This window comes from Triturus cristatus, chromosome 2_1 (genome assembly GCF_964204655.1).
Source record: "Triturus cristatus chromosome 2_1, aTriCri1.1, whole genome shotgun sequence".
Taxonomy (NCBI): Eukaryota; Metazoa; Chordata; class Amphibia; order Caudata; family Salamandridae; genus Triturus; species Triturus cristatus.
In genome coordinates this window covers 1,091,095,552-1,091,120,645 of record NC_140581.1, presented here as the reverse complement: position 1 = coordinate 1,091,120,645, position 25,094 = coordinate 1,091,095,552, and the positions used below count along the sequence as shown (strand labels likewise).

Sequence of the window (25,094 nt, the reverse complement as noted above, 5' to 3'; positions counted from 1 at the left end):
TCAAGGTATGATACTGCAGTGCATGCTGTACCTGAGAATTTTACGACAGGTGAAATGTGTACCTTTATTTCTACAAATGTACCAAGGGTATTAGGCCATAGTAGACTTCCTATTGCCCAAACATGTAGTTAACATTACCCAGTGGCTACCATGGTAACCCGTACATCCATCAGAAGTCTCTACGTTTCATTACAAAAGTGTTTGTGGGACAATGAAAAGGTATTTTGTGTAGGCGACTATTCTACATGCAGGAACAATTAGAACATTAGATTGTTGGGAATTCCATTGAAAACAATGGAGTGTTCCGGGCTTCTAATGGCCGGTAGAAGCCCAGAGCTCCAACATTCCAAAGTTATTGTTCATAGCTGTTGCTATGAACAAAGGCATAACGGAGCCCAAGGGGATTTTCAATCCCCTCGGACTCCATGAGACCTTTGGTTTATTTGTTAAAACATTCTGCCCTCTAGTGGCAGAATTTCCTAATAGCCTTATAGCCCTCTGTAGCTGGGCTATATCTGCATTAAAGTCCTGCTCCCTTGTTAAAGGCTTTCGGCTTTGGCATGGGCCTTTAACGCTAGAGCAGGCCTTTAATAGCTGGTATAGCCCACTGCAGAGGGCTATACGGCTATATTAGATAAGCTAACAAGATGCACCCAGATTTTTAGAAGAATTAGATTAGTAAAACTTTGAAATGGCTTTAATATACTTGAGGCATAAGTTCAGTTTGACTTCAAAGTTAAGTTTCTAGATGTGACAGAGTAGATAACTTTTAGTATGCTCCTACCATGATCATTGTTATTTCTTTGGAGAACACTCTGAGCTCCTGATCCAACACAACTGTTAAGATGCTGTTGCACACCAACTAAAGCAGTGTCACAACAGCAGCAACACAACCTAGTTGTGCAATTTTTTCTTTGAAAGAAACACTACTGTGAGCAATTTGGGGGGGGGCGGCAGCCTCCTGCCTCGCTCTTACATTCACCTGTGAAGGGCGGCAAATGCATGGACAACCATGGGCAGCATAAGGCCTAGCTACACCACTGACTGTGAGTGAAACTGTAAAGCCACTTGCCAAAGACGAGCTACACTTTGAAGTTGTCAATATGTTAATTAAACTAGCAACAAGCTTCCATTCAAAAGACATGAGTATTTCAGGCATGTTTGAAATCCACCAGAAAAGATAGGTGTTGTGAACTAATATGAGGCAATAGGAGAGGAGATGTACATCCTGGCCCATGGACATAGTCCCACAGGATCCTGGAACCACCCACTATCACCACTAACGCTTCATACTTCCTAACAGGCATGCATGTCCTATGGTATTTAGTGCTTTCCTACAAAATGCAAACTATAATTCTGTGCTTGACACACAGCAATCAATGTGACCAGTATTTAGGTGCCACTTTGTGTGTTTCCTATCATGAATCCAAATATATCATACAACAACCAACACCTACACCTAAAACAAGATAGACTTATTGAATTTGCCAGTGCTTGTAAGCAATGATATCATAATCAACATTAGTGAAGAGTAGAAAAACAATGATTTTGTCATGTGTAATTAGAATTAGAAATGTTTCAATTTTGTAAACATGAGATTATGAAAAAATCTTAGGTGTGGGATTGTGGAAGCCGATGGTCACTTCTGAGCGTCTGAATCACTACCGCTCACCCCTTCACTTTCCTCTGTAGTCTCCGCCCCTGTGCCAGTCACTTATGCTCACACATTCATACACCCACACTCACACAACTGTAAACATTGCATTTTCTTTTCCTTTGGTGCTGTCAATATTTCAATATCTGGGACCTCCTTTAAAAACGCTTTCACGAAACTTGTAATAAAATGGCAAAAATGTGGCCATTGCATTTCGTGCTCTGCAAGAAGGCAAGAAATGGACGGGGAGGTAGTCTGAACACCTTTTCGAGGTACTGACAGGTACTGTAAGAAAAATCGCACTGCGTTCCCCCTTAATACCGGTGATCTGAAGCACAGTGGCGTAGCTGGACCTTGTGTTTGTCGCCCCGCGGCGGCCGTATGAAAGAGCGGGGGTGCTGGCGATTCCTGCAGGAAAGAGGGGGGTCGGGGGAAGCTGCCACCCCCAAAGCTCGTGCCGCCACTCCCTCCCCTTGCTACGCCACTGCTGAAGCATGCCTCACCTCTCACCTAACCACCAATCAAACTCCCGAATTCACCCAGACACCTAGAGGCCAATTCAAATCCGACAACTCGCTATACAAAATGAATATGTTGCATGAAAAACAATACTACAGAGACATACCATCTGTGAAAAGGAAATACCCGTAGTGAATAAGGACACCTATGCCATGCAACATGAATTAAAACCTGTGAACTATAAACAAACTCGGCTGGTTTAAGGGCCCTTGCGCTCATTGTCGAGAAAACAATCTATGTGTTTGTTTGTATTAATAAGGATGCTTCAATGTCCATCTATAATTACTGTATAAGTGTAAAAATCAAAAGAGGGGAAGGGAGAGGGAAAAAGAGGTGGCGACTCACCCTCCTCACATACTGTTAATCAAGAGAGAGTCAACCTCAAGTCATCCTGGGTGGCCCACAGTAAATGCTGGAATTCCATGGCAAATACAGGAATTTGATTTGAATGCGCGCTTATCTCAAGTAAATGCAGAAGAACAGGTAAAAGTCCAGTTTTTGCGGCGGGGTTCGTTTGGTATTATTGGCACAGACCACCCGGGATAGGACTTCAGTCAGAACAGGAAGTAAGACACAGAGCACCTTACTACAGACCTCCTCCATCGGTATTGTGTGTCTCATACAATGAAATAAAATGCTAGAAAGGTGGTCAGAGGCAGCCAACACAGGAGAGAGTCTGTAACCACCGAATTCATCCCTAGACCCTCATGATTCTGTAGCGCGTGCACGCACACACGCGCAGGCACGCACAGTGTTTCACTAGAACAGATAGGTTATTTCAAAGGTTTCATGTGGAAAAGATTGGTTGCAGATGCTTTGCCATTCCAGAGATTTGTTCCAGGACTCACATTCAATGCTGCTCTTTTTCAGTGGAGACAGATATCGTTAGATAGTTTTTTGCTTAATTTCGGCAGGACTCGTTCTTTGGTGTCACCTGACAAGAAATACCATCCAGCAGCAGATTTATTTTCTATAAATGTTGGCTTTCCAGTTTTTCTACATTGATGCGCGTACTATATGATAAGCGAGGACATGTCACAGTCCCACAAACCAGCAGAGCTGCATAACCTTATTGTTTCTCCCATTAAATGCAATAATGGCTGTGTAAATGCTTATAATGGATGTATTTTTGTATCTCTTCTGTGGACCTCCGTTGGAGATCCAAAACATAAATAAACAATAATTGGTAAACTGGTAATTGAGAGTAGTGTGGGTGGCCTGGCCAGTGCAGGTTGTGGCTGCCGTGCCCCTGGCGAAGGATAGCCCACCCTTTTTAGAACTCCCCCAGGGGGCCTGGCAGGGATCTCTACGTAGTCTATAGTGGAACACTGAGCGAGTATTCGTTTGTGTGAAATAAATTATCAATGACCCTGATGTCTCAAGACCGCCGAACACCTGCACTTCCAAATCCACACTGACTCCAACACCACCCTCAGAGGAACGCTCATCTACAGACAACCGGGACCCAGGGCGCCGTTCAGCGACTCCATCGCCGACCTCGCCAGCACCCACGCACTCGCCTCCACGGACTACATCCTCCTCGGGGACCTGAACTTCCACCTCAAGAACAACAACGATGCCAACTCTACCACCCTGATCGACAACCTGGCAAACCTCGGCCTCAGACAGCTCGTCACCACACCCACCCACCCACGCCGCCGGCCACACGCTGGACCCCATCTTCTCCACAGGCACCCACGTCGCCTTCGACCACACCACCGAACTCCACTGGACCGACCACCGCTGCATCCTCTTCACCTTCAAGAAGACAACCACGCACCACTGCACCCAACAACTCCCACGTCGCTGCTGGAGCAAAGTCACCAAAGACCAACTGACCTCCACCCTCGCCCAGAACCCACCTGCGGCCTCCACCAACCCAGACACAGCAGCCCGCAACCTCAGACTGTGGATTGAAAACTGCGCCAACACCCTCGCACCACTCAGGAAACCCCCCATCAACCACGCCAGTAAAAAAGCCACCTGGTTCACCGACGATCTACAGACCTCCAAACGCGCCTGCCGGAAACTGGAGAAGAAATGGCTCCACGATTGCACACCTGACAGCCACGCAGCCCACAAGGACGCCACTTGTAGACACCACCACCTCATCAGAATGGCCAAAAGATCCTCCTTCATAAACAGACTGGACAACAACGCACACGACAGCAAAGAGCTCTTCAGCATTGTCAAGGAACTCTCCAACCCCAACGCCAACGACGTGCCGACTCCACAAGAACTGTGCAACGCTCTGGCAACCTTCTTCCACCAGAAGATAGCAGACATCCACAACAGCTTCAACATCCCGATCAACCCAACCGCGCCAGATTCCTCCCCCGCGAACACCACCTGGACCAACCACCTGACCTCCTGGACCAACGTCAACAACGAAGAAACACGCAAGGTCATGAACTCCATCCACTCTGGATCACCGTCAGACCCTTGCCCTCACCACGTGTTCAACAAAGCCGACGCAACCATCGCACCCCAACTACGGAAGGTCATCAACGCCTCCTTCAAGACAGCCACATTCCCGGACAGCTGGAAGCACGCCAAAATCAACGCCCTCCTCAAGAAGCCCAAGGCGGACCCCAAGGACCTCAAGAACTTCCGACCCATCTCCCTCCTCCCGTTCCCGACGAAGATCATCGAGAAAATCGTCAACGCGCAACTAACCCGCCACCTCGAAGACAACAACATCCTGGACCCGTCCCAGTCCGGGTTCAGATGAAACCGCAGCACTGAAACAGCCCTCATCGCCGCCACAGATGACATCAGGTGACAACTCGAAACAACGTCAAAACTTCAGCCCTCATCCTCCTGGACCTTTCGGCCGCCTTCGACACGGTCTGCCATCGCACCCTAAAAACACGCCTTCAAGAAGCCGGGATCCATGAGAAAGCCCTTAGCTGGACCACATCCTTCCTCTCCGGCAGAACCCAGAGGGTTTGACTCCCACCCATTCCTATCTGAAGCCACCGACATCATCTGCGGCGTACCCCAGGGATCATCACTCAGCCCGACGCTAGCCAACATCTACATGGCCCCCCTCGCACAAGTAGCCCGTCAGCACAACTTCAACATCATCTCCTACGCCGACGACACCCAGCTCATCCTCTCCCTCACCAAGGACCCACACACCGGCAAAACGAACCTCTACGAGGGAATGAAGGCCATCGCCGAATGGATGCAGAGCAGCCGTCTGAAACTGAACTCAGACAAGACGGAGGTCCTCATCCTCGGATCCACCCCCTCGGCCTGGGACGCCTCGTGGTGGCCTACAACGCTGGGAACGGCACCCACACCTACTGACCATGCATGCAACCTCGGATTCGTCCTCGACTCCTCCCTCTCCATGTCGAAGCAGATCAACGCCGTCTCCTCCTCCTGCTACAACACCCTCCGCATGCTCCGCAGGATCTACAAGTGGATCCCATCCGAAACAAGGAGAACTGTTACACAGGCCCTTATCAGCAGCAGGCTGGACTACGGCAACACACTCTACGCAGGAATCCCAGACAAACACCTGCATCGACTACAACGCATCCAAAACGCCTCCGCACGTCTGATCCTCGACGTACCCCGATGCAGCCACATCCCCCCCACCTGAAAGACCTGCACTGGCTCCCCGTCGACAAGAGGATCACCTTCAAACTCCTCACCCATGCACACAAAGCACTCCACAATACCATACCAGCCTACCTGAACGACAGACTCAACTTCTACACCCCCACCCGCCAGCTCCGCTCTGCAAACCTCACCCTCGCGGCCATCCCCCGCATCCAACGAAAGACCACCGGTGGCAGATCATTCTCCTACCTCACCTCCAAGACCTGGAACACCCTCCCCACCCTCCTACGGCAAACCCAGGACCTGTTCACCTTCAGAAGACATCTCAAGACCTGGCTCTTCGAGCAGTAGCGGTTCACCCCTCCCTGCAGCGCATTGAGACCCTCACGGGTAAGTAGTGCGCTTTACAAATTCCTTGATTGATTGATTGATTGATGCCTAGGTACTTTTGTCCCTGCACATGGGCGTTGTCAAATGGTTTCCATGGAAATCTATTGACAGTCACACATCCAAAGAAAGGCAGGGCTACCCTAGTTATGGCAGCCCAGTGCAGGTGGCAACACATTCAAGGGTTTACGACAGCAGACCCAGCTGAGGAGCCTCCTTTGGAAATCCAGTGTTTCTCTCAACACTTTAAATGGCAGGAGAACTGTGAGCCTATCAGGTGGGGCTTCTACTGTTTTTGGTAGAAAAGCCACATATCCATTTGTGTTTGTATCTAGCCTTCTCTTTAACATGTCAGCCCTCATTTTGATATTGTTCATTTTCATTCAGCCTGCTCCACTGAGCTGTTACCGCCTTTCGCATATGCATCATTTCTCCACATCACCTCCCCTTCCTTCATGTAGTGGGTAACTAGTGACTTTCATCAAGGCCTCATGTACAGCCAGTGCTTAATTTGAGCCGGTGGTTTCCGGTACTCGCCACCAGCACTTAATTTTCAACACTGGTGCTTGTGACAGCCTGCCACAAGGTGGCGCTGTCTGGCTAATATTGAGATGACCACAACAACAGTTAATTAATAATTCAATATACATAGCAAATTATTCTTACCTGCTGCCTAGGCCATTCTTATGGCTTTGGGGGCTTGGAATAGTCTGAATTGTCACGCTTGTATGGACGTGGTGGTTAGTAGGTGTTGCTATCATGGCAGGGGCAATGTGTGGTGCAAGCTGCAGTGGCCTCCTGACGAGAGCCCTGGGACTTATTGTCTTACAAATTAAGCACTTAGTACAGCCCAAAAAATTTCCTGGCTAGGAAATAATCTGTGCCAATGGAAATGTACCAGTTTCTCACCATAGGCAATGTTAGCATGTTGTTACATTATGGTTGCTCACTAGGCTAGCAGTGTCCTCAGGAAAGTGTTCACCCTGAATGTCAAATCCACAATATTTGACAGAATATCGAGGAACAATAATCGAAAAAAATATATATTGACAGGTAAGTAAGTCTAGATTTTCTGCACCTAAATCTACATATATGTACCTAAGTGGTACGTATATCTTCAATGTGCGTAGATGTGGAGTTAGGAATAGTAAATATATACTTCCCTATATGCACTTACTCAATGATATTCTTCAATCTCAATATTGTTGGTGTCAATATGCAGTAATAGAACCCCTGAAGAAGACCATCATACATCGTGAAAAACCCAAGGAGTCACTTACGTTTGCTTTTTGTGGTTTAGATCTTCTGCGGAAGAAGAGGTACACAAGGCATCAGTAAAGTGGAAGGAGTCGACTGAAAGTTTTGGAGGCACGTAGGTCTCATCTGGTCCCAGCTCAGTAAAGCATGGCCTCTGCATGGAATAGGAGTCACTGCAGCAGTGGGCAACCTTCTCATTCGGAAAATTGGCCGGCAGCTTTTCACACATCTCTCCAATGACCAAAGATAACTGTACATAAAAACAAAAAGAAGATGAAGGAGAAACAAAGTTTCAGTCTTGCTAGTGTAAAAAGATGGCTCTTCAGACAGGCTATTGCAGTCTATCATTTACATGTGAAATTAATTTACCTCTTCTGAAATTCTGTGTCATCAAAAAGAAATCATACAAAGGCTATGAAGGCTAATCCAAAGTGCTAAATAGAATATATTATTGTGACGGAGGTACAGTGCTAAAACTGAGCAGAACTTTGCCACTCACTAGACATTTTCCGAGAGCAAGAGGGGGAAAACCACACAAAGGCGAAAGAAGAACGAATAGAAAGGTGGAAAAAACGGCAAAAGCGATAAAGCACAAACCTGAAATAGTAAGACAAAGAGTGTCTGATGGCGGCATGAGATGATTCAAAACTGCTCAGCTTTGGTATTCAGGGCCATATGTATGGCAAAGTCAGGCAGCGCAGCAAGTCATCTTGCTGTGCTGCGTTGCATGACAAGGAAAGGGCAAAAAGGTGCCGTATTTAAAACAATATGGTGCATTACTGCCTTAGTCCTTGCATCATTGTGCTGGTACCGTTTTGGCTGCTTAGTACCAACGCAGTCACGCTTGCACCATGGCGCAAGGGTGCCTGTGTTGTAAGGCGGATAGTTTTTGTGCAGGAAGGGGCACCTGACTTTTGCTTGGTTTTCTATAGGTGGGGGGTCTTTGGGTCAAAGTCGTACCCCTTACCATGATCCGATTGGGATGCGGTCTGGTGACGTAGTTCGGGATAAGTGGGAATAGTGTCCCTTCAATTTTCAAGAGGATCAATGAAGTGGAAGGGGTCGAGACAAAAATGATTGTGAAGGTCCTGTTTGCAATGTTTTCCATTAGACCCATTTTGGGGGTTGTCGAGAAATGCTTTTGGTGGGATTCCAGTGGCTCCAGGTGAAAACACCACAGGAATGGTGGCTTTGGGCCTAGTTTCTAAACACCTGCATTGGGGCCTATGGAAAGGAGCAGTTTTGTACATTTTCGGGATGCGAATAAGAGAGTGTTCCAGGAGGTTCCGAGCAGATCTGCTTGGATAGGCGAGTAGCTGAGAACCTCTAGTTTTGACTTTACCACACATATCCCTTTGGCAATTATGAATATCGTTATAAAGGCATGCGTAGTAAAGGCATGCATGGTAAACTAATGAGTGCTGAAGACACATTTGTGGTTGGAACCACATTGTAGAGGCATGCGGGGTTCAGCCATGCGTGCCTCTGTCATACAACCATCTCAGGTCTGCCATTGCAGAGTCTGTGTGTGCAGTTTTAAACCTCCATTTCGACCTAGCAAAGTAAACCTTTTGCCAGGACCAAACCTTCCTTTTTAATAAATATAAGTCACAACGATGGTAGGTCCTGGACAGCCCAGAGGGCAGGGTGCAATATATTTAAAAAGCAGAACATGTACACTTATGTTTTACATGTCTGGGTAGTGAAAAACTATTACATTTACTGTCACTACTACAAGGCCTAACTCTTCCATAGGATAACTTTGGAGTTGCCTTATTACATTTTGTAAGTTTAAGTGTAATTTCCAAATGGGAAGAGATAACCAATTCATGTTTAGTGTCTTTGGAATCACAGTTTGAAATCCTAACTTAAGGTGAAATCTCGTTATAAAATGCAATTCTGAAAATGCTACTTTTAGAAAGTTGCCAGTTACTTGCCTTCAACATTTGATGCCTGCAGCCTGTCTCTGGTCGCATGACTAGGTGTAGCTGACAGTTGGGCTTTGTGCACCCCTCCTAGACAGCTATACACAATGGGAAGCTTAGGTGTGGCTGGATGGGCTATCACTAGCGGGATAAGAGGAAGGAGCTGAGCCCAGCCTCACTTACTCTTGACTAGGCTGTGTCCTGTCTCCACACAAAAGGATACATACCTACTGTAGATAGTCTGGAGCCACAGCCAGACAAGTAGAGCATCTGTGCACTTCAAAGGCATGCCTTTAGAAGCTCCTCCCCCCCTTCATAGCACAACTGTGTATAAAATAAGAACCTCAGGCACTAACAATTCAGTACACTTCTGGACTTGTGGATACTCTGCCAGGAAGAAGGACTGTTAGCTGCTACAATGACTGCCACTCTGATCGACTGCGGCTCTAAAGAAACTGCTGCCATGCTATGTTGACCTGCTGCCTTCTGCCCTCTTGCCTGGGGAGAAAGAACTGGACCTGCAACTTCATCTAGAACCCAGGACCCCAGAGTGATTCCACGGGCTGGTCTGCTAGCCTTCTGCTCTGAGCCTCAGAGACATTGAAGGCTCTCAAACTTCTCCTGGACCCAGCTGCAGTGGGTTCCTGACCCACAAATGGTGCCTCTCATGTCCAGCCCCTTGGTGTGGCTCACTGGCTCTTAAGTCAAGTTTTTTGACTCTGTGCAATGGCGAATGAGACTGTTCGTACTGAGACCGTGCTGCTCGCACCAAAAACCAGCACAAGATGCCACCAGCCCATCTCTTCACATTGCAGCATCAACCACATGTAGGGGATGACCAATGTGAAGCACCAGACCACCTGTCCGAGACACCCAGCCTGCTCTTTGTGCCAGGCTGACGCTTTCCCTGATCCTCGCAGCCCTCACCAATGTGAACGGGACTCTTGGTACAAAACGTAAGAAGGCAAACCTTCAGCGGAACCAATCTGAGACTCCATCCAACCAGCGCTCCATCGTGGTCAGCCTGAACTTTTGACTTCAACCCAGTCCAGCCCTCCAGATAGCCGCGGTTGGCGCTCTATGCTTTTAGGTGCTATCTTTCACTTTATTCTTTAAAAATTCATAACTCCGGTTCTACTTATTAGATTTTTGTTATTACGTTCTTGTTTTATTTGATATGTTTTGCTCTATTTTCTAACTCAGCATGGTATACTTTGTGTGTGGTGTTCTCATTACTTTATTGTTCAAATTGTTCCACAAATACTTTACATATTTCCTTTAAGTTAAGCCTGACTGCTCTGTGCAAGCTACGAGGGGGTTCAGCACAGGTTAATTTCGAGTTTGCTTGTACTTTAACCTAACAAGGATTGCGATTGCTGTTTGACTAGAGCTCACACCCCACTCAACCAGTAATCCAATTGCCCACAACGTTCATCTTCATAACATGATCCATGTCACTACAGGCATGTTCTGACTGTGCTAGGGCACTAAGATGACACTGAAACCAATCAAAATCTTAACAACTTTCTCCAGTTATGTCAGCAGTATTGATACAAGATAGCATTGTCAGCTGGTGAGGGGTCAGTTAGGAAAACTGATGTAGGTTGATCATGGCCATTGTTTCTCTCTTTCAATTACTAAGAATGATGCAATGGAAATGTGACAACTTTTGCTACAGTTCCCCGTGACTACAAAATAACTTGGATCTGTTTCTTTTGACAAGATATTTTCTGGAAGAGCATGGTTCAAGAAGCTGTGAGCTGAGAAGCTGCAAGGGACCTGGAGTACTAACTACACAATACCTAAACAATAATTCTGTTGGGTTTTGTGAAAACAGGCATCAAAAATCTACCGCAAGAGTGAGTTCAGGATCAAATTTTATTGCTCTCCCAAATATTTGAATAAACACTAACACTCAGGTCAATCTGAAAACAAATATGAAAAGCCCATTCTTGAGCCAACATTGAACCTTGTCCTCAAAAAAGTATTGTCATCCAGTTATAGTTTTGCTATCTCAGTTTTGATGGCTGCCTTTACAACTTCATGTGCGAGGTGCGGATCATTTTGACGTCACTTTAACAGGAGCAACGGATACCAGACTCGCAGAAACTTCATCTTCTATTACTAGAAGTTTTGGCTTCTTTGAACCAAATCTTCAACACATATCAGATGGTGCCTGTGGGCCTCAGCTGTTTGCAACTTCAAGCCATCTGCACCTGGATGCAAGGTTGCCTGGTCAGAGTTCAAACCACTGGACTGTGATTGGAAAGAAAGGCCTTGCAATTCAGAAGGTACAAACCCACCTTTACACCCCTAAGACTTAGAGCCAGGTATTATGCTTTTACTGTGGGGTTTCTGACTTGCACCGTCTATAAACTTTGGATTCGTGTTGCCCCTTTTGTTTTTTATGTACAATTTCATTTTTTCCAATTAGCATTTTTGAATCTTGTGAACTATTATGCCTTTTTAACATTCTAGGCTTGTATTATTAACTTAAGCTTAATGCAGACCTTTACTTTCTTTGTTTCTTAACTATCGTGTTTAATTATGCTGTAACACGTACCATCTTATGCATTTGTTCTAGTGATTCATTTGTTGCTCAGGCTTTGCATCTAAATGTGTCAAGGAACCCTTGGGCAAACCTGTTTACTTCTATGGATTAGGCTGTGAAACATAGCCAAGGAGGTCAGTTACTCATTTTTTGTGATGCACTGGCGGCGGAAAAAATGTGCCACGTTGCGCCCTATGTACAAAGTGACGCATCTAAGCAGATGCGTCACTTTGTAAAGCCCTGCGGCACATTATACCTGTGTCAGGTATAATATATGCAGGGTGGGAGTTCCCCCACAAAAAGCCTCTTAGAAGTGGCGCTGTAAAATCTATCGGATTTCACTGCGCCACTTCAAGGACGCCACCTCATCAAAACCTTACACCTGCCGTGACTGACACAGGTGCATTTAACATAGGACTTGCCCATGTGTAGTTACCCATTGCTGGCGTTGCGTCATTTTTGCGACACACTCCAGCAATGCGTCATTACTGCGCCTACAGATACATCAGAAATACTGATGGATCTGTAACTCCTTGCAACATGGAGGGCCATATATTAAATACAGTGCATCAATGGTGTCGCAAGGAGGGTGCACTGAAAAGTGTTGAATTGCTGCTTTCACGCAGTGATGCAACACTTTTTACAAATAAGGCCCTCAGTGTCCGGAATCTCAAGGCTCCCGGAAAAAAAGCCCCCAACCACCAGGCAACCACCAAAAATTTAGTGAGCACCCCCAAAGTTGTAACTTTGTGAATATTCACTAATATTTTCAATTTATTTTCTATCCTATTTACACACTTTTATTTACTCCAAAAAGGGCTGTCGTGTCTGTGTAAATGAAGTGTGAAAAAGCTCCAAACATCAGTTTTTTCGAGCTGTAAAACATTTTCTATGTGGAGGAAACAGAAAGCCAAGTTGTGATGCATTTGTACCTTATAAGTACCATTATATGTCCACCAGTTTAGTCTTAGATGCACGCACACAAATCTCCAAATTGAGTTGGGTGTCTATGCTATGGCATTTTTGTAAGTGCCATAAACAGTTGTAAATTCACTGAAATCATAGAGAAACACCCACAAAGGTGGGATTCTAAAACATGTTCTTTAATTAATTGCCTTTGCACATACATAGAATTTGCGTATTTTTCTATAATTCATCTATTGTGCTTTAACCCCTTCCCCGCTCATGACGGAACCGCTCCGTCATGAGCCACGGTTGCCGTGTGCTCGTGACGGAGCGGTTCCGTCATGCCACGACCGTTGGCGGCCGCTCCGCCCTCGCGGCGCTGTTTCCCCGCCTGTGCGGGGGGACAACGCAACTGGGCGGAGTCATGACGGAACCACTCCGTCATGAGCACAGCTCAACCGTGGCTCATGACGGAGTGGCTCCGTCATGAGCACAGCGCCACCGCGCTGCCCCCCCCCCGCACCCCCCAGCACTGCGGCGGTATTCCCGCCGCAGCGAAGGGGTTAAACACTGAAAGCAGCACTGCAAAGCATAAGAGGTGAAAACAAGTAGAACAGTGCAGTGACATTTGGACGTCACAACAGACACAAAGAAGCCAAGATGTGCAGAGTGAAAGGGTATGTGACTGTTTGGGCCTGCTTTGGGAAATCTGGAGAAATGTTGTGGAATAATTCAACATTCAATAAGTCCCTAGTACAATAACAAATATATTTCACTGCAGGTAAATTCAGCATCCCTTTTCATGAAGTTACTTCTACCCTGGTACAGATACCCATTCAGATCATCCTAGTATTTATCACCATAGGAGAGGTTTCCATGGATTAAAAGCAACAACAGAGTTAGGGTAAACAAGACAGTGGTCCCATTAATATTCCTACTTACGCTTCCTTCAGAGCAGGGCATCTGTTTATCTTCAGGTAATTTACAGCACGTTTGTCCTACGTGTGTCATCCCCGATGTTATTTGAAGAAGCGACTCGTCTTTTAGCAGGGGTATCTTTTTTGTGTATTTCACCAGTAGCCTGGAATCACAATTTTGGACATGTGAGGTGTGCTCAATGTTGAAAAGAGGAATTTTGAATGTATTATAAACACCCCATTAAAGACCAGATCCCCCAACCTTGATTTTCCAAACCATGCATCGTTTTATCTGAATGGGAATGTTGTTACTTAGATCTTAGACTCCTACTGTCTTGCTTCTCTGTAGATTGAGTATTCAACAATTCTTAACTTATTTATTTATCCCATTTTTAATGCATTTTAGTCAAACAAATGTATAAAAGAAGCTAATGCAATTGGGACATGGATACAATTCGACCTGTTGGTCTCAATCTAGACCCTGATGGTTTACTATGGCATAAGGAGCATTTCATTGCATTACCTCCTCATCCCTATCTCCCATCGCAAATATCACTAAACGAGGAGAATTAAATGCGGGAGACAGGTGACCCTTTTTCATGCAATCTACAGTGTCATGTATACAGTAGCACATACATCCCACACCTCTTTTCGTGTGTATGCAGTAGAGGTAGAAACCAGAAGCAGTAAAAGGGAGGGAGGAAATGGCGACTGCAATTACAATCAGGAGTCCAAATAATGGAAATGACTAGTAGGTATGTGAACCAGCAATGACTATTGGAAAGAAATAGGGGAGGGGGGACTTGTAATGTTACAACTTAGCACTTCCTTGTTCTTTACAGAAGGCAACTCTCAAAAGGTACGTGGTGGGTATTCTAATTCAATTGAAGCCAGGACTCTAGGTTTATTAAAATTGCTTTTGTCAGAGGCGTTGTCATATATATTGAAATTTGCAAATAATCTGAGGGACAGATGATTTGGAGTCATTGTAAATACATTGTTAAAAACAATATGGGCCTGATTAGCAAAGGTAAACTTAACAGGTTTGTGCAATATTCACAAAAAATGATTTTAATAGCAAGTTTATAAGTGCGGAGTCTCTGCAGTTGGGGTAGAGAACTCTGCCCATAAAAAGATATGACAGTCCCACCTTTTTTGGGCAGAGTTCTCTGCCCGACTGTGGACTCATAAATGTACTATTAAAATGTAGTTTTGTGAATAATGAGAAAGCGTACACTTGTACAAACATGTAAGTTCACCTTTGTGAATCAGCTCCTGAGAGTTTAAGGACACTGCTGAGTCTTTCAATACTTAAGCTATCTGAAACCTGAGTGGTTGATTGAGCAAACAATTCAATATCTAATGTGGAATGTAAAGAAAATAATGCAGGTATTCCTTGTGGATTTCATGAGACATCATTTTATCGATTTACATCGAGAATATTAACTAGCCAAGATAATGTGGCTAAGAATGTGCCTATGCTAAAACCTATGAAGAACATATTTAAGAAAGGACCTTATGACCCTCCTGGACCAAATAGGCAAATTGCATATTTCTAAGACTGGCTATGTGTAAAAGAATAAAACTTGATACACCTTGTCAATTACCTGTTCAGACCTATTGAAACTTGACTGATTAGCATATGCAAGTATTGAAAAAAGTGTTTTAATCTCTTTACTAATATCTTGAAGGATTACTCGTCAAGATGAGTGTAGCAATGGGTCGTAAAACAAATATTGTGCTAATACCATAGATGTACTAATTATTTTCCTCTAGGACTAGCATGGTAATGGTGTGCAAACCGCCGGCTAATTAATGTAATATTTATCACCTTTGGAAAGCCACAGACAATGAGACTAAAGGCGATTTTTTTTCCTGTCAACCAAGACACAAGATTCCATGATCACCCGGTGCATCGTATTGAAGTCCAGTACCTTTACAAATAAACACACTTTTGTGCTTGAAACAGTGCTGTATGTTGTGCCTACTAACCATACAGATTGAGTCTTTTCTGTGGCCTGCTTGAGATGCTAGACACCCGCTCAAAACACAGACTACCAAATTCCAGGGTGCTTTGCTAAAGGAAAAAAAATTGCTTTTGACCTATAGCCAATCACGGTGCAGTGTTCTAGGGACCTCATTAATACACAGGTATTCACCAACCAACTATCTAAATGTCACTCATTAAATTTCTACAGCATCTCTTGACTTGCAAGAGGATCCAGAAGTAGACTGGTGGAATGGAATGCAATGCTATTCGGTGCTAATGGATTCAATTTCTTTCTAAGCCATTGTCCATCAGACAGATATACAGCTTTATATGATCATGCATAGAATACAGTCCATCACTAGGCTTATTAGCCTGTTGATGTTTATAGATGTCTTGGATGAAACACAAACATTTGTCATCAACATGAGGTGCCACATGGGCACCATTTTTTGTCCTAGTGGTGCATGACCATATTTATGAAAGGCTTTAAACTACTGTGAAAAGGCGTTCCGTGTTAGGCGTAGAAGGGAAAAACTTACTCATTAAAAGCAGTAGTAGATGTAAATTCAGAGAACATCTTAGTGATCATATTACATTAACAGATAAACCTATGACCAAGAACGGTGAGGAAGGGGAAATCAAGCCAAAGGCCACAATGGACGTACACTGCGGCCTAAGGTGAGTACCAACCTAATGTTAGTGGTTGGAATTACTTCAGTGAAACCATTAAAAGTTATTGCATTCATGAAAATAAACTCACTCGTTCTGAAAGAAATATGGTCCCAGCTTTTCGAGAGCACCACAAGTCTTTTTGAGTAATGTTGAACTTGTCTCAATCTCCTTTTTCAGGTCTTCTTCCTAAAAAACAAAGAAAAAAGACAATAGCTATATGGCAGTTGATGGTTTTTCAATCATCGGAGTACTTTAGAAAATGTATGTATTTGTGTTTGCTAGTAATAAAGTGCAAAATATTAGGCCCCTATGCTGAATTTGCCAACTGTCATTACAAATTTGCTGTGAGGTTTGCTGCACTAAAGACTTTCAATGCAGAGTGAGCCCAGTTCCCCATGGACCAAGTCAAGTGCCTGTTTTATCCCTGTTGGCACCATTGGAATGCTTTTGACAAAGCGGTCTTGATCAGGAGCGGCCTGTGCAGGTAAGAGCGGTGGAGAGGGGTGGGGGGGACTCAACAGACGATGACGAGGGAAAATAAAATAAATATTTCATTTTCCCTCTTCGTCGTCTGTTGCCTCGCCTCACCGCTCTTTCCTACACAGGCCGTTGTGGGTCTTGATTCTCAAAGATGTTTTCAGAAATATACTCCTGCAAGTACACCCGTGCATGGGTGCAGATGGACAAATATCAGGAATTCAATCAAATTATTAGGAATACCCATTCAAGCGTTTTTCAACTCTGAATTAAGATGATGTGAGGGGCTTGCATTCTTGAACATGATGTGCATAGGGAATTATGTTACATTTGTGCTATTGTTTTGCCTTTTTTATTTTTATTTCTGAATCTCTTTCTCCTGCATCAAAACTCATTTTAAATATGGTCCTTTCTCATTCCCACCCTGAAAAGATGTTTCTTGCTACCTTAACCCCTTCTGCGCCCCGCCCTTTCCCCGCCCTGTGCCGGGCTTTTTATTAGCGGGCGGAGTTCATGATGAGATGGTCTCGTCATGGGCACAGCGCAACCGCGGCCCATGACGAGACCATCTCGTCATGGGCACTGAAGGGGTCAAACAGGAGTAGGGGCCAGATGTAATAATTGCTTGTCACAAAAAACTCATAATTTTCAAGCAGTATTTTTTTTTTAATCTGACATATGTACAAAAGGATCATTTAATTAAATTCCAGCTCATGAATGTTAATGAGGTAGGTCATAAATTGCACCTCACTCTGATTGATGGCTATCACAGGGATGGTGGCCTGCAAGGGTCAGCAGACCACCATGCCTGTGATCACCTTTCCATAAAGTAAACTTTTGTTTTTAAACGGAACTGATTTTCCTTAAAAGACACACAGCTGCATTTAAAAAAAGAAAGTTATATTGTGTAAGGAATGTTTGAAGGTAGCCAGTGGTCCTATTGCCACTGTTTACTCACCAACATTTATTTTTAAAATTCACAAAGGTGAATGGTTCCAAGGGGAACTCTTTCCTTTTGGGAGTAGCTTACAACCCCAACTCGAAAGTCTGTAGTATTTCAATGCTTTGCTACTGGATTTCCATCAGAAAACATTGATACATGTCATACTGATTCATTATTTTGAAGGGATGCCTTCTACAGACCCTTCCAAAAACAGAATCTATGGGTTTGCCATCCCGTTCTAGGATTCAATAAAAGTATATCAATTTCTAAAAAGGGGTTTGTAAATTGCAAAAACTATTTCTGCAGTCCTAAACATTAAAGTCCAGATTGAATAAAAGTTTCTGCATTAAGTGAATGGGAGAGATCAGAACTGCACCATATTTACAAAGATATTGAACTGTTCTGCTCTTTCCTAGTGCTGGCGCACTTGTGGTTGCCTAGTGCCAATGCAGCCACCCTTGTGCCTGCTTTGTTGTCAGGGTAGTGCAGAAAGGGATACTTCCATGTACAAAACCTATTCTTTGAGACTGCAGCATACATTGATAGAGGAAGTAAAAAAGAGAAATAAAGATATTTGTCCTTGTTATGCCAGCTTTCGTTAGGTACAGCATTTTTGCACAAACCAACATCGTCAAGAAAGCTGCATGAGGGAAGATTGGCAAGCTAATGCAGGCCTGTGTTATTAAAAGCCTGTTCTACAGACATAATTCACTTTTTTGTCCCTTTCCTCGACCTTTGCAAAATGTTTATTATAGAAGTTGTGGGCCTAATAAGGTGACAGTCCCACCGACATACAGGCCATCATCCAACAGCCGCATTTGGGTGCAGGGTGTTGGTCTGCATAGGTCAGGGGAATGACCGCCGCCTCCGGCAGGATCCATGATCCTGTTGGGGCGGCAGTCAATGGAGGCAGTGCCTGCGCAAGCACCACTGTAGGGATTAGGGTCTCCCTTTCCAACTGCCTTTTCATGACGATCCGACCACTATGAAAAGGCAGACCGAAACGGACTTTGGTTGCCCCAAGCAGGGCCCCAGTCACTATGGCCACTGCTAAGTGGCCAAGGGGGCACATGATGTGGCTCCCCCACACATCCATGCACCATGTGGCAGGCACCACACGTTGCCTAACACATGGTGCATAGATGTGCACAAAATGCTTTTTTTCTACTGCAGCTTTTACTGTGACCTTTTTCCTAGGTTGAAGCACAAAGCACAATAGAAAAAATCACTTTCCGACTGCCTGTACAGTGGACACATCCTAATTGGGTGGATGGGACCGCTGACTCATTGTTGGGTGGTCTCCTGCCCTCTGCGATGGCGGTCGGTAGTCTGACCGACCACCATCATAATTAGGGCCTAAGTGTTGCATTAATTCTTGAGTTCTGCATTAATGGAAATGTGTTGAATCCCAACATTTTATATCATACAACATTTCTGATGGTTTTTCCCAACAGGATTGAGGTCAAAATTGCTTTCCGAGAAACATTTTCTCCTCGAATGAGATATTTTCTCATCAAAACAGTCTCCTTGCATAGCATCTTAAAGAAGAGTTTCTCAAAATAATGATAAAATGTGTATCACTTAATGCACACAATTTTGCAAAAATATTTGTACTTCATAGGAAAAGATTGCCAAGGGTTACATTTATAGTAGGATGATAGCATTTTCTGAAAGAATACCGTTGATGGGCATTTCATTACACCACAAAGTTTATCCAAAACTCATTCTAACATGATGGTCCTCTGTAAATACAGAATTTAAACAAGGAGACAAAGGATACGTTAGGGGGTGATAAATGAAGCAAAGCACTTTCATGGTCAAGGGACGGCCACGATAATTATACATCAGGGCATCCACAAATGTCAACCGATTCAACCACTCACAACCTAATCACTGTAGGGTTCATCAACATGGACATCATTTTGTTCCACAGAAAATAAAAAAGCAGTGGAACTCACCCCTTTGACCAAACAATCGTGTGAGTTCTCCCCAGCACAACATTTGGTCAGAAGGTCTTGGTAGCCTTTGCTGATTCTCAAAAGCAGCTGTAGCGAGAATTCTGGGTGTCTCTTTGCATAGTCACAGCTAAACCTGAAAAGTAAAAAAAAAAAGAGAAATCACTTCAGTATGCATTGCTCACTACTTTGAACATGCTTTGTTTATGGTGGGCATGTGGGCCCCCTGTGGGAGTCACACGGATGTGCGCAACAGTGCAGTGCACTTCGGGTAATTCCATGAAGACACCATTGCTGATTTAAGTCACAGGCTCTTTCCTGGGAAATGTAAATGTAACTTTTTATGACAATGAAAATGTTTAAATGATAACTGACTGGAAATGGGTTAATGCGTTGGCTAACAGACCCCAGCGGCTCCTCCACTAGGGCAGAGGAGCGTAGCCCCACTTCTGAAAGTGTAGCAAAGTTAAATATGGAAAATAAAATCTTTATAAAACAATTACATTTTTTTATGTTTTATCCTACCAGCTGAGCTGAGTCTTGGGGTGGGTGGGTGGGGCCATTGGTTCCTGACGGACAGCAGCTTCAGCAGGGAGGAGGAGTGGTGGGCACTGCAAGTGCGTGTGTCGGTTTGGAGGGTTGTCTTATGAGAGCCAATCCGACATGCACACTTAGACCTCTCCAATCTGAGCTGTGTTGCACAGCCGGGTGAAGAACAGGCACAGGCTCCCAGTCGCTGAGTGAGTGCTAAACCAGCCCACTCCAACCAATCCTGTGAATTCTCTCATGCTGGGTAATAGTATAACCAGAATGAGAGCAGCACCTGGATTGGCGTGGGTAGTTCACTAGAGTCTGGGTACCTGTGCACCAGCCCATGGACTGCCGGAACAGGATCAGAGCATTATTCTCCCCCACGCTGCCTCGCCACTTTCATTTGACAGCAGCTGACACTGCTTTCAGACCCAACATTAAAGTAGAGTAGATCAAAGCACAAGATGTAAAAGTATAAGCATGTAATTTTTCTTACACTAGAAATGTATATTGCCATATATTCATTACTGTTTTGTTTTTATTTGAAATCGACTTTTAACCTCTTCAGTGCCCCGCCCTTTCCCCGCCCTGTGCCGGGCGTTGCATTAGCGGGCGGGGTTCATGACGAGATAGTCTCGTCATGGGCACAGCGCAACCGCGCTCCATGACGAGACTATCTCGTCATGGGCACTGAAGGGGTTAAGATTCCTTTCTTAATTAGCAAAGCCTGAAAGCTGAAGTTTCATTTAAAAAGATGTATTGAAAGAGTGGCCACTGATTTGAATACGTGCTTTATATAGGTCACAAAAATAATTTTAAGTCGAAAGCACAGCTTTTTTATATCTTAATTTTGCAATAAAAACTAACTAGCATTTGCTATGTTCCATTATTAAAATGAGTGCCAACCACGTTTTGCCTACATCACTCACACTTCAGCAAAAACTGGTATCAGTGATTGGAAATTGGAAATTTTGACCCAGAGAATCTGGATTGCAAACATTTCTGTCCCTAGAGCGCACATACCAACGCAGGGAATCTTCTGATTAGTTAGATTTCTTACTGTTTCATATCTGAGATCACAGACAGGAAGATTTAGATTCCAACTGGAAAATCATAATTGTGGTAAACACGTTCACATTCATGACTTTGTGGTTATACACACAAATTTACAGTTTCTACTCCTGCACTCAGAATTCTTGCAAACTTAAACTACTCATACGACGTATAGTGCAACCAGTATGGAAACTTACGCAAATAACCTAATTTTTCAGGGAACATTGTCAATCGATTTCTTTGGATGGAAAAAATAATTCCAAGGTTCACTTTTTGATTTCCTCATCCTCGGATTATCTAATTGTCACATGTGTTAAAATCTGATTTTCCGCGGATTGGAATTTTATAGCTGCAAAAAGGGCATAACATGCAGGTTTTGCCACACCGAAATCTGCATGTACCTATATTTTCTGGCAATTTTTCCTCAGTAACTTTTAACAACTTTGACCTGCATAAAGGTACCTGGAAAAACTGCGAGCAAGTTGTGGTCACCACAAAAGTCACAATTCCAGTATTCCCACTAATGCACTGCTAACACTCAATTTACAAAAATTCCGCCATAGTGGTTGAAATTGGGGATTTATATTTGCAGTTTGAGAAGGTGAACTTTCGCCATTCCAGGATAAATCAGGATGGCGCTTTTTCCCTAGCAAATTGATTTATTTGACGATCGCAATGGAAAGTGGTTGTGCAAATGACATTATGGATCAGTGCAATTATGTTTGCATGATCATTCAAAACATTTAACTTTCATTTCTAGAGTTTGTGATGTGTTCCCAAGAAACTCCATCCTCCCTCACATGCCCTTTTAGGATTAGGATTTCAAAAACTAGAAAATTGATGCATTACTTGGCCAAATAAAGATCCTTCTCATCTGCGTAGTGCTTGCACACGTTCGGGTCCTCAATGTATTCACGGACATGCGGGGAGAGGTCGGCTGGCTTTTCATCATTGTCCATTTTTATAATGCATGCTGAACGCTCTATGATGTCTTTCTCACAGCATTCTTTGAGTTTGGGGGAGATCTGGTCCTTCTTCTCGCAGGTCTTTTTTGTGAGCTGCATCTGTAAGAGGAGAGGTGCAGGTAGATCATCATGAGTTCCATGTAACAAACAATTAGAGTAAAGGGCTGACCCGCATTCTTCTTTTATGAAATTGTCGCGAATGAGCACAGAAATTTCTGAGAATATTGAGAGATCTCTTCCTTAGCCCCACTTAGCACATGAATTCAAGAAAGCTAGCAGTCATGACTCCTGCATTTAAGCACGGTAGGGCAGGGTGGGGGGATGTGGACAGATGACGGAATAGTTTTTTTTTTATTCATTTAATTTTCCCTATTGTGTCGCAATCCTCCCAGCCCCGCTGCGCTTACCTGCAGGAGCCGCAACTGAAAGCTAGCGCTTACTATAAATGAGAATAAATGTAGTAATGTCCACAGCATGCTCTCAAAAGACCTGGTGCTCATACAAGATAAAAATGATTTCAGAGATATCAGCAAGGACAGTGCTTAATTTGAGCAGGTGTAGGACCCACTGGCACTCATTTGTGGAGACTGGCACTTATTTTCCCTCATCAGACTTTTACAAACAGCAAGAGAGGGAAAATACACAAAGGGGAAAGAAGGAGGAAGAGGAAGACAGAAAAACAGTCAGAAAGAGAGAAATCAGAAACCTGCAAGAGTGAGTTGAAGGGACAGGCAGTGTCTGGTGGTAGATTAAAAACACATGAGGTGGATTCAAGACTACGCAGCCTTGGTTTTGGGCATGCTGACATTTAATTGCACCCCTCGCTGGCTTCTGAACATAGCTTTGGGCACCAGCATTCATTGTTTTACAAATTAAGCACTGAGGGGCTCCATTGTGTGAGAAGATGGCAGAGTAGGAGATGAAGCAAAGCAGCTGCACCTCGTTCTAGAAGCAGTAGTAAAAGAGATGCAAAAGGACAAACATTTTTTAATGAGAAATAAAATTCTAGGTAAAGAGATGTCGGGAAAAGAATTGCTAGAAGATTCGGCTGGGGATTGGTTAAAAAATGCCTCTATTGTTTATGAAAAGTGAAAAAAGAGTAAGAGAATTAAAGAACTGGACAAATGGAAGGACATTCAATAAAAGTTTTCCTGGTGTTTTTCTGAGTGTGACATTGGGACCATGAAAATGTGAATAGAGGAAGGAGTTATTCAAAGGAGCAGATCATGGAGCCCAAGATGAAAGGTATTGTTTGGAAGCTGCAAGAAGACAACCAAAAAACGGTAAACAAAAGTAGTGACTGAAAGACGAGTACGTGCCAGGAACAATCAAACCATACAAGTGAGCATTAAACACCTAAGTGAGGAGTGGAAAAGCTGAGGACACTAAATCAGCATGGAAATAGATGGCAAAGCTATTCCATTCTGTGGAAGAAAAACATTAGAAATGACTACAAATGGACCAGTAAAAACACTTTGGCTCTCATGTTCAAAACTAATCTACGGTCCGTAGGGCTTCGAATTGGAAAATCAGAGCCATTCCAGCCGCGAAATTGCCTTTTTTTATTTGCCAAACCTAAATAGCATTTGGGTAACATGTTAACGAATCTTACCGAATTGCTAATTGGGTTTTGTATTTGGGATGCAACATCCCAAATGCAAAAATCGCAATTTGCGATTGCATTTAAGGAATCGCAATTTGCGATGCCTTAAATGCAATGCAAGATTGCATTTAAAATAGCGATATCGCTATTAGGATACGCTAAATACTGAAAATTTAACCCTGATGGTATTTAGCGAATACTTTAAAAAATGCACTAAAGTGCATTTTTCAAAGTTCCAAGTTACACACACACATGCCCTTGGGGCATGTGGGTGCGCAACATGGATGCACATATCAATTTTAGGGGTGCAACAGGGTGTCCTTTTGACACCCTTGCACCCTTGAAACTGCATACGCAATTTGCGAGTACCTATTGGTACTCGCAAATTGCGGATGCGATTTCCCATTTATTCCTATGGGCCTGTAGACCCATAGGAATGAATAGGAAGCCATTCCTTAATTGAAACTTGCAATTTGCGAGTCGCAATTAAGTAATGTTTAGGAATCGCTATTTTAATAGCGATTCCTACATGCATAGGCTTTTGCGAGTCCTTAATTGCGATTCCTCAATAATCATGGCTTGATGCATGTGGCAGTGAATCTTTAAACTATGTGTTAATGTTTTGCGACAAAAATCCGGTCGCAAAACATTACTATTTTATCACCTCCTCAAAGAAGGTGGTAAGCCATTCGCAAAAGGTAAGGGGTCACTATGGGTCCCCTTTGTGAATGTTAAAAAAAACATGTTTTATGAGAAGACAGTGGTCCATGAGACCACTGCCTGCTCATAAAAAAGGACTGTGCCATTGTTCTTTTTTTTCTATGTGTCCAATTTCTTTTAAGGATAATGGGCTGCATTTAAAAACACAATTGCTTTGTTTAAAAGAAATCATAGACACGGTGGTCTGCTGACCCTAGCAAGCTACCATGCCTGTGAATGTTGCCTATTGAAGTGGGTCACAATGTACGACCTATCTCATACATATTGATGTAGGTCGAGTTGCAACCCACTACAAATCTGTATTTTGAGAGCCAGCTGACGAACATATAGGTCGGTTCTCAAAATACCAATGGATTTGTTAGAAGTCGGTGCTCAAATTGCGACGACTTCGAAAAAACTCATTTTGAACATTCCATTTAAGAAATCACAAACTGTGAATCACTATTTGTCGCAATTTATAATTCCTTACATTGAATCTTTGTACATGAGGGCCTTTGAA

At 43.8% G+C, this 25,094-nt stretch overlaps 1 protein-coding gene across 1 annotated transcript in view; it reads right to left on the bottom strand.

The window, feature by feature from the left end:
* Positions 1 to 25,094, bottom strand: part of LOC146866402 (serum albumin-like) — a 57,636-nt gene that overhangs the window by 6,942 nt on the left and 25,600 nt on the right. Inside the window, exons 8-12 of the mRNA XM_085636472.1 lie at positions 22,157 to 22,371; positions 19,727 to 19,859; positions 16,437 to 16,534; positions 13,712 to 13,850; positions 7,411 to 7,637 (exon numbers count right to left, since the gene is read on the bottom strand). Of these exons, the coding sequence (XP_085492598.1) occupies positions 7,411 to 7,637; positions 13,712 to 13,850; positions 16,437 to 16,534; positions 19,727 to 19,859; positions 22,157 to 22,371 (812 nt within the window). The remainder of the gene's footprint in view (positions 1 to 7,410; positions 7,638 to 13,711; positions 13,851 to 16,436; positions 16,535 to 19,726; positions 19,860 to 22,156; positions 22,372 to 25,094) is intronic.